This window comes from Haliaeetus leucocephalus, unplaced genomic scaffold, assembly GCF_000737465.1.
Source record: "Haliaeetus leucocephalus isolate CR32 unplaced genomic scaffold, Haliaeetus_leucocephalus-4.0 Scaffold849, whole genome shotgun sequence".
NCBI classification, from domain to species: Eukaryota; Metazoa; Chordata; class Aves; order Accipitriformes; family Accipitridae; genus Haliaeetus; species Haliaeetus leucocephalus.
The window spans coordinates 2,242,949-2,259,247 of NW_010973285.1; the positions used below are offsets into that span (position 1 = coordinate 2,242,949).

Consider the following 16,299-nt stretch of genomic DNA (forward strand, 5'->3'; position numbering starts at 1 on the left):
ACATCATAGAATCATAGAATGTTTTGAGTTGGAAGGGACGTTTAAAGATCATCTAGTTGCAACGAGAAGATTTTTTTTGTGACATAGTTTTCTGATTTCATAGATACTTTGTTTTAGTACACCTCTTCCATAAAATATGCATATTTGCATTATATTTACTTATTTCTAGGTGAAGTTGCTTTTCTGTCTGCTCTTTGAGAATATGATTTCCTCCAATTACTACAATCATTGTAGTAATTTTCCTTGTCTGCTCAAAAACTAGAAAAAAAATATATTTAAGTACAGTAGAGAAAATGGGGCTGGGTGACACGTAGAAAGAAATTCAGCTTGTATCAGCTGACTCCTCTTATAAAAATCTGCCAGTTACTGCTCTTTAGAATTGTTTACTTTTTCTATAGGATTCCGTCTCCAGACATCTGCATTATGGGCTACGGACTAGAGAAAAATGCTCATCTCTTAGCTTTTTCCTGTTGTCTTGTCACTTGTGAAGCTGCTCTACTATGAATTTTGTTAATGTCCCATTTTCTTAATGACAGTAGAAACAAGTCTTTGAGTGGCAGGTACTTTTGCAATTTTGGGTTGTAAGAGTCACGCTTGCTTGTTTGTTCATAGGAGTTGTCAGTGGAGTACAGTGGAGCTGACTAAAGAATATATTCCAGCTCCATTTGGATTGCTGTCTTAGGGTAGTTTGGTGGTGATGGTTTGTGGGGTGGTTTTCTGGGGGGTGGGAGGGGAGTTGTTTGTTTTCAAGCAGTTATTCTTTGACTTCTCCTACTACGAAATGTTTGTGGATTAGTAGCTCAACTATTCTTCAGCTTTCGGTGATTCTTGCAGGGATTATTCAAGCATGTATGAATTCTGAAGATGAGTAGCAACTGATTAATTGTATGCTTGCATAAGAGTTGCTATTTAGTGCATGATTTGCACCCTGCAGTTTGAAGTAATTAAATATTGGATCCTTGTAGCCTTCTGTCTTAATAGTGAGGTTGGTCCGGTACCCACTGGTCTCTTGGTACTAGCTAGGTGTAAATATATTACTACCTACCTAGGCTGCCTTGTTAGCATATGAGTGGGCACATGCTAGTTAGAGCTGCTCTTTGAGATGCATACGGGTTTTTGCAGTTCAATCATTATCGATTTAGTGAGCCAATTGCAAATAAGATCTCTGGAATTCTGAGAGGAAGATGAGCAAGTACATCAAAACAGCATCAGAGATTTAATGCAGCATTCACTCTCCTTTGTGATCTCTAGTATCTAGTGCTAACCAGACAAACGCTGATACCTTTTGGCCAAGATGGAGGCAAGCTGATTAATCCCATCCTTAGAAGTCACCTCACTGAGGAAAGTAAGCATGGCAATAGAGTTGATTTTAGAACTGTGACTTGAGACCAAATGGTAACTACACATCATTGTATCCTTACTTAGCTTTTCCCTATTTTAATCCCCAAATGAGTAACAGTGGTACTTCTCTGTGCTGTGTAGTACTGGTTTTAAAACACCATATGCTAATGTTGAAATAAGGATTGAAGCTCAAAAAAGACAGCTGCATGTGTTGAGGACCCACGAACTTACCAGGAAATAAATGCATCTATTTAGGAAGTGTCTGTAACTGTTCTTAAAACTTTCTGGGGGCTCTAGTCTGGGCAGGACCTTAGTGCAGCTCCTGCTTAAAAGCAAGCAGGGGAAATAGTTTTAAGTTTTGAGTGTTTAAGAGTAGTGCTGGGGCTGGAGACCTTCCCTGCAGAAGGAAAGTGAAAGCTAATGATTGCCCTATGAAGGGGAATTTTGTTACAAAATTCAGCTTTTTAGAATTAAGGAGTTCAGAAATCAGCTTTAGGAGCTACAGAGGCAAAACACCACCCCAGGAACCCCAACTTTCCTCTTGTCCTGTTAGTGACATGAAAGTACTGAAGCATAGCTGCTGCTTCTTTATATTCAATTTTTTTATTGTAGAATTGATGCTGTAAACTGGGATTGCATGTAATTGAAACAGTGATATAAAAGATGCTGGCATGACAGTTATGCTTATGTTTTTAACAATTTCTGCCATCCCTCTAGAGTTTGTTCTCTCGTATGTTTACTGTTCAATTAGCCCAGCTGCTATATTCATTAGATTTCACATTTGTCAAGTGAAATATCAACAGATTCTGTAATACTGTTTTGAAGTTCATTGCAAATAGAAGACCATCGTTATAAAGACTTCCAGTTTCAGATTTCTAACTTTGCAGCTTACTATGTTAATCAGAAGGGCTTGTTTTAACTGTCAGCTCTAGCCCAAAACTGTCAAAAAGCTGAAAGCTACTAAATTGATTATTTATTTGCTTTGATTATTCTTCTGATGTCCGTGTTTCTATGTCTGAAGTGTTGCGGAGAAAGCCACAAAGGCTAATCTCTGGTGTCTTCTGTTTTGTGCTGGCCAAATAAAGCAGCAGGTGGGTGAGAAAAATTTCACATTTGAAAGAAGATGAAGCTCATTATAAGCCCATGAAGATTCCTTTCAACATGGACATAAGTGCCTAAATCTTAATTTTGTGTGGCTGTTTCCTCATTGTTATTAAAACCTTTTGCAAAGCTTCAAATGCTATAGCTGTTGCCTCTCTTGATAGTCTTGATAGTCTAATACTATTCTTTTTTTTTTTTTCTCCGCACCAAAGTGTCTCTATCATTTCAAAAACACTAGCACCGTGTTAAATGGCTTCTCCACAGACCTGTACAAAAAGTTCGTAATGACGTGTATGGTCTGAACTGCGTGCAACTCTGTTGCAAGGGGCAGTGGCCTCAGGTCACTTCTTGCCTATGCATCTGGCAGTATTTCCTAGGTTAACCTGTTGCTGTCTGGGATAAGCCTTTTGGAAGAACACTTGAAGTAGTTTTCAAATAGTCTTTCCTTAGGCTGTGAAAGCTTGCACATATTACAAGTATAGTCAGACCATTTCTCATCCTCTGAAACCACTTCTAGGGCCTTGAAAAGATCTTCAACCAACTCTTTTCCAAAACTACCTACCCGTTTGAGGCTTGTAATATAACTTCTGTCACATGCTAGTGCAGAGGAGTTCCAGGAATTTCATTCTTATGTTTGTTTCTGAACCTGTGTTAAGTCTATAAATAAACCCGTGCCAGATCTAAGTTAGGGAGACAATTTTGCAGTTTAAGTACTTTGGCTAGGAGGCAAGAAAATTAATTTATTTTGTTCTTTTTGTGAAATTCAGTTTAATTAAAAAAAAGAAGTGGATCATTAAGATTCAGTAACAGTAAAACAAGTATTTTCTATTAATGCATCTGATATTCTTTGCAGGACCATAATATTCAGGAGAAATGCAGTCTTTAAGACTCCATAGATCTCCGTAGGCTTTTGGGAATCTTTTCTATTCAGTTGCAGTTATGAAGAGAACTGGATACAAACTACTTCTGGAGCTGTAAAATTGTGTTTTACCTCTGTCTTCATTTTTGCCCTTTGTCTTTGTGGGTTCTCCAGCCTATTGCATCAAAAGAAACATGATGCAAAATATCTTTTAGTTACTGTGTGTCTTGTCCAGAATGTCCTTTGCTCTGTAATGTTGTCCTATATTCTTGTATATTTAACAAGAATTTCAACATTTTATTCCACAGAAAAATAATATATTGTGATTAGCTCAATGAAAAAGCTTAGGAAAGCTTTTTTCATCACTCAGAGATTATTAGTTGTAGTAGTTATCAAGTTCTTCTGTGTTCATACTCATTAGAAGTAACTGTCAGTAGCATAATGGGTTATGCTACCCGTTTCATTTTGTCTTGAGGCAAAATGGACTCATACAAAGTCAATCCTAGTTTATAAGCAGCCTTCCCTGTTCCTGTCACCTAATTAGTTTTTCCTGGGATTTCTGTATGTGCTAGAAACAGAATTAGTGACTCTTTGGGCTGACCTATCTGTTTGCTGGATCTTAATCAGCCAACCCCTACAGCTGATCACTGGATGACCTGCCATAGTGTGTAAGCTCTTAGTAGGTATCTTGGTCTTAGAATGTGTCCTTAATGTTTTGTGTAAACACAGTAAAGTTGTGAACACGTAACCACTGGGTTGTAAGTTTATTGAATGACAGATTCCCACATCCATGCTTTTGTATCATAATAAAGAAGAGGTGACTTGAGATGGAGACTCAGTGTTTACTGGAGGTCAAGATTTGTATAGTGTTTAGTAAACTTAGAGCCAAAGCTGTCCTGCAATGTTTGGGCATGATTATTTCATTAACTAGAATTACTTTGTGCTTGATTTTTCACATCTGAACCCTTCATGGTAGCAGGAAGGAACAACCCACCTTTGCATTTCAAAGCCCTTCAAATACCATTTTTAATTAAATGTACTTCCTCTTTTTATGCTTGTCAGTTCTTAACAAAACAAGAAGTTTCTTAACTCGTTAGATCTTTGAGAGGACAAAAATGACAAAAGTCAGTATGCAACATGTACAGGTATGTGAGATCTCATTTCCTTCATCCTTCTGATTCCTTTAGGCATTCTGATAACAACCATTGCCTCAAAAGGGGAATTACAGAATTGGCCTGAACTCTTACCAAAGCTTTGCAGCCTGTTGGATTCTGAAGATTACAATACTTGTGAGGTAAGGAGACTTATAGAAAATAGAAGATTATTCTCTGAATCTGATTATTTTTATCTCTCTTCGTAGACACTATATATAATGTGTGTATAAATGCGCATATATTGTCCTCAGAGAACAGTGGCTCAAATTTGATACTTTTTCTTCTGCCTGCATTCCATGTTCTTACTGTTCCTTCAAACAAATTTGTTTTCTTTGCATAAAAGTAGAATAAGAGTGCAGATAGGTAGTTGTAGCGTCTCAGCTGAGAAGTGTCCAGAAGTTACCACTCGGTGATGCCTAATCTTTTAGGTATCATCAGCATCATCGAGTTGACCCTGAATTTTCTCTTAAAAGTACTGTTCATTCTTATGGTGACTTAATCCAGAAAAGCAATCTGTCATTGCTATTTCAGGGTGAAACGAACTGTTTTGTTCAGTGTGTTTGAAAGAAAATAAATACCAACTTAACTGTTTTGATCTATGAGGACAAAAAAAGCCTTGTCTGATTTGAAAAAATAAAAATCTATGATTACACAATTTTAATTACTTGATACTGTCTGCATGAAATTGTTTGAAGCATTTTGTATAAAATAATCCTCAGAGCAAGTATAATGGTCCAAGATGCCATGCTGTTATGTAGTGGTTCAGTGCCTCTTTCTCAAGAAAAAGAGAACACTTGAAAATGAAACTCAAATTGACCATCGTATCCAGAGTTCTGTTTTGGCCCATAACAAACCTTGAAAGGGAATGCAATTAGATATGTAATCAAATTGGATACTTCTGCACCTGGACTCTTATTTCTCAAGTAAGAACTAGCTTTTAAGCATTTTTAAAAATATGATTGCATAGATGAGCATTGAATGCTAAAATTAACATTACCACTTATCCATTACTGACTCCCAACTTGAGAGCTTACAGATGCTGGTGTAAAGTGCTTAAATAAAAAGTCTTTAAGGATCTTTCAGTTTAACTCCATATTTAGTTAGCTGCGTTAACTGTGTTAACTAGCTACATTTACTATGTTGTGCTGAAATTACCTGTTCTGTACAAAACCTGAAATTTTGCTTTCTTCAGAATGTGAAAGAGGGGTTTTTTGTTTGTTTGTTTTTTGTTTGTTTTGTTTTTTTTTAAAACAGGGTGCTTTTGGTGCTCTACAGAAGATATGTGAAGATTCTGCTGAAATTTTAGATAGTGATGTATTGGACCGACCACTCAATATCATGATACCTAAGTTCTTGCAGTTCTTCAAGCACAGCAGTCCAAAAATAAGGTAGGTTTAGGTGTTGTACTACATTTACCTGTTAAAATTTTATTTACATAAGCAGCAAGGTTGCTATTTTGTAGATCTGTTTAAAACATGCTTAGTTTTTTTATTAAACAATCCTGCAGGCATCCACAGAGACTCCATGCATCAGTTATTTACATGTTTATCTGCTTAGTTAATACAACAATCTCACCTCTTTTTACATCTTCCAAATGTATAATCAGCCTATGATTTTGAAAATCAAACTTTAATTTTTTGCATATTACTGTGAAAAACTCGATGCTGCAGTTAGAACTTAATATTCTGATTAGAAAGAATAATTTTGCATCCATTTTGTAACGTCTTCAGGAATGGAAGTCTCAAAATTATTTTGCTGACAATAGTTTCTGAGTTCTTGCGGAATTTTTTTTTCTGCTTTAATGGCACCAAAACTTAGAAAGCTCTTTATCCTTCAGCTGAATCAAATTAAATGGGTTCATCATCTTTTCACTGTAAAACTGAATTAGTATCTCCAAAGTAACAGAAGTATAGGATAGAAGAAAAATTCCAGAAATAAATCAATATTGCTAATATTCATTACAAAGAAGAGTAGCTTTTACCCTGAAATGAGCCAACAGTGTGCCCCTGCCACAAAGAAGGCTAATGGTATGCTGGGCTGGTGTGTTGCCAGCTGGTTAAGGGAGGTGATCCTTCCCCTCCTCTTCCAGGTGAGGCCACACCTGGAGTACAGTGTCCAGTTCTGGGCTGTCCAGTGCAAGAGAGACACGTACGTACTGGAGAGAGTCCAGCAAATGGTCATGAAGATGATGAAGGGACTGGAGCATCCCTCCTATGAGGAAAGGCTGAGAGAGCTGGGACTGGGGGAGCTCATCAATGTATGTAAATGCCTGAAGAGAGGGAGCAAAAAAGACATGGCCAGGCTCTTTCCAGTGGTCCCCAGTGACAGGACCAGAGGCAATGGGCACAAACAGAAACACAAAAGGTTCCCTCTGAACATCAGTAAACACTTTTTTACTGTGAGAGTGACCAAGCACCGGCACAGGTTGCCCACAGAGGTGGTGGAGTCTCCATCCTTGGACATATTCAAAAGCCATCTGGACATGGTGCTAGGCAATTTGCTGTAGGTGGCCCTGCTTGGCAGAGGGGTTGGACCAGATGACCTCCAGAAGTGCCTTCCAACCTCAAGAATTTTGTGGTTCTGTGATTCTGTGAAATGCGTTCTTTAACTCCTGTTTGAAAATTGTATTGAAAGATACTACAACTTGGTGGTGGCAATTTTTTATTGCCAGCAATAGTAGATGGTGAAGACCAAGAGGAAAAGTACAACTTTGTATATATCATGATAGGATTCAAGTATTTCAAGGATTCAAGTAAGATTTAGAAACTCACCTAAAATAGATGCACACTAAGAAAAATATGTAACAAAGCATGAACTTGCTCTTGTGGAAAGATAAACACTACTTCTCTGGAGCTGGGAGAGGTTGAGAAAAACATGCTTTTTCCTTGCCACATTTACAGTCTTTCACTTTTTTCCTATGTTGCGATGTTTATGGCTTTGAAACTGTTAAACCAGTTTCAAGTTTAAAGCAGGCCAGTTGCTGACCCACAGCCTGGTTTCAGTACATAGTGCTGAAGTATGAAAACTCTTGGTAGTGTCAGTAAAATACTTCATATTTAAATCTGTCAAGAGACAACTTTTGAACAACGTTTTATGAGACAGTCTTCCCAGAAATGTCTGAACTGAACAGAAGTTTGGAGTTACATTAGTAAAAATATTTTAATGGATCTTCAGAGGCTTTTTACAGGTAATTTTGCCCTGTGCCTTTAATTATGGAATTTGACTTTTGTACCTCTGAGACTGAAAAAGCCCTGTAAGTAATGGGTTTGCATGAAATGGAATAGAAGAACCAATGCTTCATTTTTTAGAATGTTTCTAACGCAAGTGTTTCTGTATGTATCCTACTACAAGTGTGTGTTTATTCTAAGCTGCAGCTATATTGTTGACATGTAGTGGTCTCACTAAATACTAAAAAATATTGCAAAGGCAGTTGGATACATAAAAATTAATAAGGGCATGCTAAAATTTATTCATGTTGACATGTATGGAATTGTTTAGTATCTGAGAAGATCAATAATTGTAATACACTGAAAAAGAACATCCTTACATACTGTTGAGAACAAATATGCTAGATATAGTCATCCTTCTTTGGTTTTTATTTACTGAGTACTTTATTTTTAAATATTTGTTAGATATATCAGAGTATAAGGTGGTAGTTAAATGTGGATTAGTAGTTTTGCTTGGTAGTACTATAGATTTGCAGATTTATTCCCTCTTGCCTCTAGATCATGTTTGGACAACGTAAATTGCTTCCTAATGTTTTTGATGCCTATGTACAGTTTAGAAAATGTTTTCAGCTCATGAAAAATGTATATTTTAACTGTTCCATTTGTAGGTCTCATGCTGTTGCATGTGTCAATCAATTTATCATCAGCAGAACTCAAGCTCTTATGTTGCACATAGATTCTTTCATTGAGGTGGGTGTGCATTCTTGGTTGGACGGTTGAGTAAAATTACACATTTGATTTATCAATGGTTTTGAATTATGTTTTACAACCACCTCTACCCCCAAACTCCCTATTTCTGATTGCCCGTTCTTAGCTTCAGTCCCCATGGATTGAAGTTCATTCTGTATGCTTGTGCTTACAGTTTATTAGTCTAAGCGCTCTCCAAGCCCAAGAAATAGTATTTTGAAAGATGCTTCTACTTCATAAGTAGAGGAAACTCTTGCATAAAGGTGTAAAAGTAATGGCAGTAGTCTGTCACTTGTGATGGAAAATCCAGTACAAGGATCATCATGTCACTGAGTCTGTCTGGGTCTCTCCGAATACTGCTACTGAACATGGATTAGAAGGGTGGTATTGATTTGGTGCTGTTATGTACTGATGGAGTTTTCTGGCTTCAAAACTTCATTCATGTTTAGGAGAAAAAAAAAATCCAAGAAATACTGTTCTTGTGCCATTGCTAATATTATGCAACGTTTTGGTTATGTGTACAACACACATTGAGAGTCTGAAGAGTTAATTTGCTAAACCATATGTCTTTAAGAAATAAAATGGTATTTGGAGGTGTGGGGTGGGAAAGTATAGAAGTACATATTTGCATACTTTAGTTTGCCAGTAATGTCAATTTAAGTGCAAGTTGAACTAGATGAACTGAGGCTTTTCAACTGGTACTACTTTCTAACAGAACCTTTTTGCACTGGCTGGTGATGAAGAGCCTGAAGTACGCAAAAATGTTTGCCGTGCTCTGGTAATGTTGTTGGAAGTTCGAATGGATCGCCTGCTTCCTCATATGATTAGTATAGTTGAGGTGAGTCTCATTTCCCAGATTGCATGCTGAAAAACCTGTTTGGGCTTGCAGAAATAATAACAAATAAAAAACATTTATCAGAAGAGGTATGTTACTCTTGCACTTGCCTACTCTTCATTTTCCTTCAAGACTGAGATTGAAAAACTTCCTTCTTGGCTAATTGCCAACTTGACATTGTGTTTGACAGGCAATGCAAATGGCATTTTATTCCTCATTAAGTTAATTGATCCTGAAATGGCCAGAATCAGCTATACTATGGAGCAGCGAGGCATTGCTTGACCCCAAGTGAGAAGATCATGTTAAAAATCTAGTGCTAGTGCTGATACTGCTACAGTTCACACATTGAAGCTGTCACTTTTTTCTGATGTGTTGACCACAACAAGGATAAGGCATGTTATTTTTATATAGCTGAGGTGCTCTTTGAGCTACTAACAACAATGCCTCCCATTTCATTGAGTTGTAGAGGTTAATGTCATTTGATAGTTCCTTTAGCATTCTAAGTTAGTGCAGACTTATCTACCAGAGGACCAATCTGCTCTGTTTTTTTTGTCTGCTCAACTGAGCTGTAATTTCAACATTTCTGGGAAGTACTGGCAGTTTCTAGGTAGTGTTTACATATGCTACTTGCCAGACTGGAAATACAGCTAAAATCATAATGTTTCTCATGCAGATTTCATGTGGACAGGTGGGTCATAACCCAGTGTCAAGTTCCGTAAGAACAGTACCCAGACAGCACAAGGAAAGTGTTAAGGTTTTTTAGCTCCTAATACACAGGTATTAGAGATGCATAAAACTGAGGTGACCCTTGACAGCCTTGGCCTGCCATCTAGTCTTCCTATGTTGTCTGGAATTCCATGACATCAGTCTTAGCAGACATGTTCTCATATAATGTAAGACAAGCAAGGATTGTTGGTACTTAGTGGTGGGTTTTTGGTTGGTTGGTTGAGAGAGACTTATTTTTGAGACAGAATAAAGCTTTCGAGATCATATTGTCAAGAAGTGATAACTTTTCTGGCTCTTCACCCTCCTAAGATCAGTATGGAACTTCTGGACTTCGTAGGTAGAAATGATGTCACCAACCAGAAGAAGATCCAAGATGGTATTCTTATTGTATCTGGTATTTTGTTGTTGGGAAAACTATTGCTAGGCTTCCTCTCTACAAAAGACAGTAGTAGTGATTTTGTGTTCTGTAACAAAGTTTAGACTTCCCCCCTCGCCCCCCCAGTTTTGGGACTACTGTGTACTGTTACTGATTTTCCCAGTTCTGTATACATCCTGGTATCTGCAAATATAATATTGCAGAGCTGACTATTGTTCAGCATCCAAATGAGTCAGGTTTTGCACCTTTGAGGCTTTAATGCCTCCAGGCTTAGTGCCGCTGCTGATGGTTGCTCTTAAGTGAAGAAAGTCTTAAGAGAGAGGAAGAGAGAGGAACTTTTATTTATGTGATGTTCTTTATGTTTATGGAGAATCACTTTTAAAGTGGTTAAGAATATTAATGATCCAGTAGTGATTCTAAGAAGGTCTTGCCAGGCATCATGCATTTGAAGCAGACAGGTTTAAACTTTTTTTGCCAAATCCCTGGAGCATACAGGAATGGCTGAGTTTGGATTTCATTGGGTTTTTTGAGCATGCACTTCCAGGTGAGTGAAGCAGATGTTTTTCTTTTTTTTTTGTTTTGGTGTTTTTTGTTTTGTTTTTTTTGTCTGGGAACTTGATAACAGGATATGCCAGGAGTAGACCAACCTAATACTTCAATTACTGGATTGCACTTGTAAGCTTACAGAGCTTATTTATCCAAACATGTGGCTCCTAAGATCTTTCTTGGTAGGAATCTTGACTTTTACATCCTGTTGCTTTCTTCAGATAGACATGTCTGTTACTGCTCAAAGAATGTGTTCTTCTTAATACTTTGTGTATCCCACTATTCTTTTCTTGACAGTTTGACTTAACAAGACTAACACTACATTGTTTATGCTATAGAGTACACCAAACTGTACTGAATAATCTTCCTATGCTATTTTGTAATTCATTGTGACAAAGCAACTATTTGCATTGCCTTAAGTCAGTAGAACTGTATAGCTTACCATTAAAAGTACTTATTAAATTTGGCATGATAATATTAAAAAAAAAAGCCTTCAAATACCTTTCTCCCATTTTGCTTTATTACTAGCGTCAGTGTGTATGGCTATTTTACATGCCTTTTCAGTCTACTGCTATTTAACTTCATGGAGCATACAGCATACTTATAATAGATATTTAAAGAGGAAACGGCAGTGTGAGGGGCTTCTTCAAATGGATTGCTTTTTGTCATTCTGTTTTTGTCTTCCTGACAAATAACAAATCCACAACAAAATAGTGGATTTTCAAGCCCTGTCGGGAAAATGCCAAATCTCTTAACTTTTAAGGTGCATTAAGGAAGCCTTGCTTGCATGAATAGCACATTTTTCAACTTTTCTGAGCTTCAATCTATTGACAACTTGGAACAGAGCAGTATTTCTGTTTGCAACTTAGTGTAGTTCTGTAGAAAGGGGTTTTGTTCGTGGCAAGTCTTGCATCCCTGAAATGTATAAGGATAATAAAGGTGTCCCCATTCTATTTAATTTTGAAAATTAAATGGTATTCTGAAGCAACTGAAAAGGGATTTCTTTTATTCTAAATCCATGTATGAGGAAAGGTACCTGCATGGACTTGCATGAGACTTTCTAAAATGAATGGGAGAACTAACTGTTTCAGAAATAAGGGCTGGCATGGAAGAATGCAGAAATTACTATTTTGGAAGTTGCAAGAGTCTTCCCTAAATTGTTTTGGCAGTTGTGTATAAGAAACTGATGTAGTAGTAGTCTACATAGGCTTTTTGTTTATGCAGGTTATTTGATTATTTTTGGTTGAATAAAGATTAAATTTTAATAGCAAGCTTAAAGATTTGATACTGAATGTCTGAATTGCCATTCATGCTAGAAAAATGTGAGACTCCCCTCCCCCCCCTTTTTGGGTTCTACTTAATTACATCCTGTCAGGTAATCAAGATTTGGAAGGAAAACTTTTTTATAGTACTGGAAATAAAAAGTATTTCCATCTTATTAAGGATATATTTGTACCTTTTTATTCAAAAGTGCAAAGGGGGAGTAAAAAATAAAAAAATCTATTGATGGGAAACTGCTGTTTATCTTGAGTCTCTACAGTTTCTTGGTAATAATGTTCTCACTTAAACAATGAAGAAATTTAGAATCTGAATCATTTAGCATTAAGAAAGAAGTATCTTAGCTTATTCTCATGATAGCTTTAAGTATTCTCTTATGTTTGTTTCTTCCCCTCGCCCCAAAGAAACAAAATTGCTATGGTAGCATAGTCTGGTTTTGCAAACACATATTGCAATGTTGGTAGCTTCTTCTGGACACTTAACATCTATCTTATACAAGTGATTTATTTTTATATTTTGTAGTACATGCTTCAAAGGACCCAGGACCAAGATGAAAATGTGGCTTTGGAGGCTTGTGAGTTCTGGCTGACTTTGGCTGAACAGCCAATTTGTAAAGATGTATTATGTCGGCATCTTACTAAGTAAGTATTAAGAATTACAAGTCCTATTTATTTTGAAATAGTCATCTTTAAAGTTCAATTGACTTGTGCCTGGTTACTCTTATAAAAACTGTATGTAGCTTGCAGTTTACTTAGAAGAATTTTCCTGTAGCTAGTTCTTGTGTATAATAAAAATGGGTGTAGCACAGAGTTCTTTGAAAAGACTTCTGAGGATTTCAGACCCAGTAATCTCCAGAAGCAACCTAAACTGTGTCACTGTGGTGTTTTACCTTAAGCTTAATAGGCTGTTAAACTTCACATGGATGCAAAGATGTGCTAACATCCACTTAAGCTCAAACATCTCCACATAACATTATCTGTAATATCTGGTGTACCATCAGCATGTTGTCTTGACTACTGCTGATGTAAACATGTGTGTATGTGATGCTTCTGTGTGCAGAGTAACACAAAGGGTTCCCCATTTTATAAAGAACATAACAAAACAGCATGACATCACTTGGATTTAGGAATCAATTTTATATTGATTGCTATTTCAATTTAAACTTGAAAAAAGCATGTACAATGTGTTCCTTCATACTTCTGCAGCCTGATAGTACTTTAAGTTTCAAAAACTATTTGTTGTAAGTTTCCAAAAGTTACCCTATGCCTCAAAATGTAGATTTTTAATTGAATGGGAATGAATATCCATGTTTGAGACGTAAACATCTGCATGTCTGCAACAGTGCTTGTAACTTTTTTTCCAGACTAATTGGAAGCCTTTTGCAATAGGAAATGAATTCTGCAGTGTTCCCAGTAAATGGATACTCTTTGGTTTTTAGATATGCATGGAAGGTTTCTGAAATTACTAGGGCAGTTCTCTCAAGACCTTGAGTGGAAGAATAGAATCACAGGTGGAAGAGACGCATTGCTCTCAGCAAAAATAAGCATTATAGATGTGAGGCAATTAAAAAAAATCAGTAAAATTTTAGTTTTCATAAGCAATTAAAAAGTAGGGAATTGAGATTAAAGCACCTACTGCAGTAGTGGAGGGGTAGAAGTTGAAAACAAGAGAACCAATGTTATGAGAAAAAAATTTTAAGTTTTAAAAATGGTTTTACTTAATTCCTACTCTTGTAGCAGAAAAGACAGAAGACTGATAGCACAATTCTTGAGTCTACCCACCCCCTTCCCAGCACACATCTTGTTTATACTGACAGTCACAGTAGTTGTTAACTAGTAGTTAACTACTAGCATTAAACCTCTCGGCCTGCACGGACATTGACACTACAACAGCATCATACTCAATTTTTTAAATATTTTTTTAAAGAAAAACTTTTAAATGTTTAGAAAAACAAATAAGAGTAACATAACATTTCTCTAATGATCTTTCAACGTCATGTTTGTTGAAAGCAACTTTGTTGGTGAGTCCTGTTTGACTAGGGAGCTATAGAAGTTTGTCAATACTTCATGATAATCTCACAATTTTTTTATATTAAATTAAACGTGCGACAAGATCTTCTAAAAACCTGTTCATGTGGTATCTAACAGCTTCTTCCATTTTGGTACTGTAGGCTTTCTTATAAAATACATAGCTCCTGCATACTTCATGAAGTACGCTGCAGAAGTGCCAATAAATTGGTGATAATATGTATATTTACTATTCCTTCATTCAAAGTTCAGAAGTTAATGTGCCATTGCAATGTGTGAATATTATTGTATGCCTGGTACCTTCAAAAACAATACTCAGCTGCAGAATATAAAGAGGCTGAGACTGTCATTGGTGCTGGGTCAGTCTATGGTCTTTATTAGCTTGATTTGGCTTGTAATACATATTCTATGGATATTTTTTTTCTGTGGAGAATGTTTTTATGTGAAGTATTTGACTTTTTTCCTTTAGTACTTTTTTTAGCTGTACATCTGTACAGTTGGAATCCCATAGCCATAACCAGTTTAGTAATGAAGTAAATCTTAATACAGATTAGTCAAGATCTCTGCAATGTTGGGGACTTGTCTTACTGAAGCAATCACAAGAGGGTAGGAGGACTTAATATAGTTAGACTTCTATCTTTAAGAGTAGTGAGGTAGAGTCTTCAGCCAGAAGTAAATAAAGTGACAAGTATTATTGGTGAGAGCCAACTTGTTGACCATGTATATTATGGGAGTTTGAATGCTTAACTGAAAAGCTTTAGAATTAATTTCTGAAAGGTGTTTCAGAATAATTCATCATATGGAAGAATATCAGGGTTTTTAAATTTTAAAACTCAGTTGTGCCATCTGGCTACCTCTAGCTAAAAGTTTGCATTTTGAAATTAACACTTTTTCAGATTACAAAGTATTGATGAACCTTATGACATGGGGCTTGGTTTAGATACTAGCTTTTGTTATCAGGCTAAGGTTTGGGGGTTTTTTGGGGGGTTGGGTCGTGAGGGTTACAATGAAAATTATGGTCCAGGTAACTGAAAACTGGCTTGCTTTTTTATGTGTTATTTTGACATGTATCAATATTTCTTTGTAGGCTGATACCTGTGCTGGTAAATGGTATGAAATATTCAGAGATTGATATTATTCTGTTGAAGGTGAGCATCAATTTCTTTTACTCTGTAAGAATATCTGGTTAGCTTCTGACCTATAAATCAGAATGATTCAGACCAGAATGGGCAGATCTGGCCTACCATCTGTTCAATGGAGAATTAGCCTTCCAGGGCAAGGTGTGCTGTTACAAATGCTAAATGCAGCTGCTGCCATGTTTGTTGGAAAATAATCTGCAGGCTTTCCTGTTTTTCCCCTGTCCCCCCCTACCCAACTTAGGCATAGCTTGCATACTATTGCTCATGAACTACTGCAACAATGCAGCCCCAGAAAAATGTTCATAATTAGTTCTAACACCTTCTAGATTGAATACATGGCTTTTTCCATCACTACATTTTAGAATATGTCTGTGTACTGGAATTTCTCTATCATTTCTTCTTTCTATTTCTTTCCCATCAAGTGTAATTTCTTAACAAGAAGGATACTTTGTGCATGCACTTACCTCTTCTGCTTCTATCTTTCTGTCATTTTTCTGGTAAATGCGGCAGCACAATGCAGGAACAATGGTGTTTTTAGTTAGCTGGGCAGCACAAGTGGGATGTGAATCTTTTATATGCTTATAAAATCTTGAACTAAAACTACATTTTTAACTTACTTGAGCAATATAGTTGGACTAGTTTATCTGATAAAACATTTTGATGGCAGGGGGATGTTGAAGAAGATGAAGCTATTCCAGATAGTGAACAGGACATAAGACCTCGTTTTCATCGTTCACGAACGGTGGCTCAGCAACATGAAGAAGATGGTATTGAAGATGATGACGATGATGACGATGAACTTGATGATGATGATACTATTTCCGACTGGAATTTAAGTATGTCAAAGTAATGTGTAAAATGTTTTAAAATAGAGCTACTTGCATAATACAAGAACCACAGCAAAAAGAGGACTTTGTGTATAGGAGTAATGAGGCTTTGCTTTTGAATACAAAAAGAACTATTTGCTGACATAATTGGTGGATGGGGTGAAGGGGGAGTCTTT

General features: G+C 36.6%; 1 protein-coding gene across 4 annotated transcripts in view; it reads left to right on the top strand.

The window, feature by feature from the left end:
• TNPO1 (transportin 1) overlaps positions 1-16,299 on the top strand; it is an 83,054-nt gene that overhangs the window by 43,060 nt on the left and 23,695 nt on the right. For all 4 annotated transcript variants that reach the window (XM_010582795.1, XM_010582796.1, XM_010582797.1 and 1 more), the window contains 7 exons: positions 4,489-4,595; positions 5,710-5,843; positions 8,291-8,372; positions 9,085-9,207; positions 12,653-12,771; positions 15,245-15,305; positions 15,964-16,132. In XM_010582795.1, the coding sequence (XP_010581097.1) occupies positions 4,489-4,595; positions 5,710-5,843; positions 8,291-8,372; positions 9,085-9,207; positions 12,653-12,771; positions 15,245-15,305; positions 15,964-16,132 (795 nt within the window). The remainder of the gene's footprint in view (positions 1-4,488; positions 4,596-5,709; positions 5,844-8,290; positions 8,373-9,084; positions 9,208-12,652; positions 12,772-15,244; positions 15,306-15,963; positions 16,133-16,299) is intronic.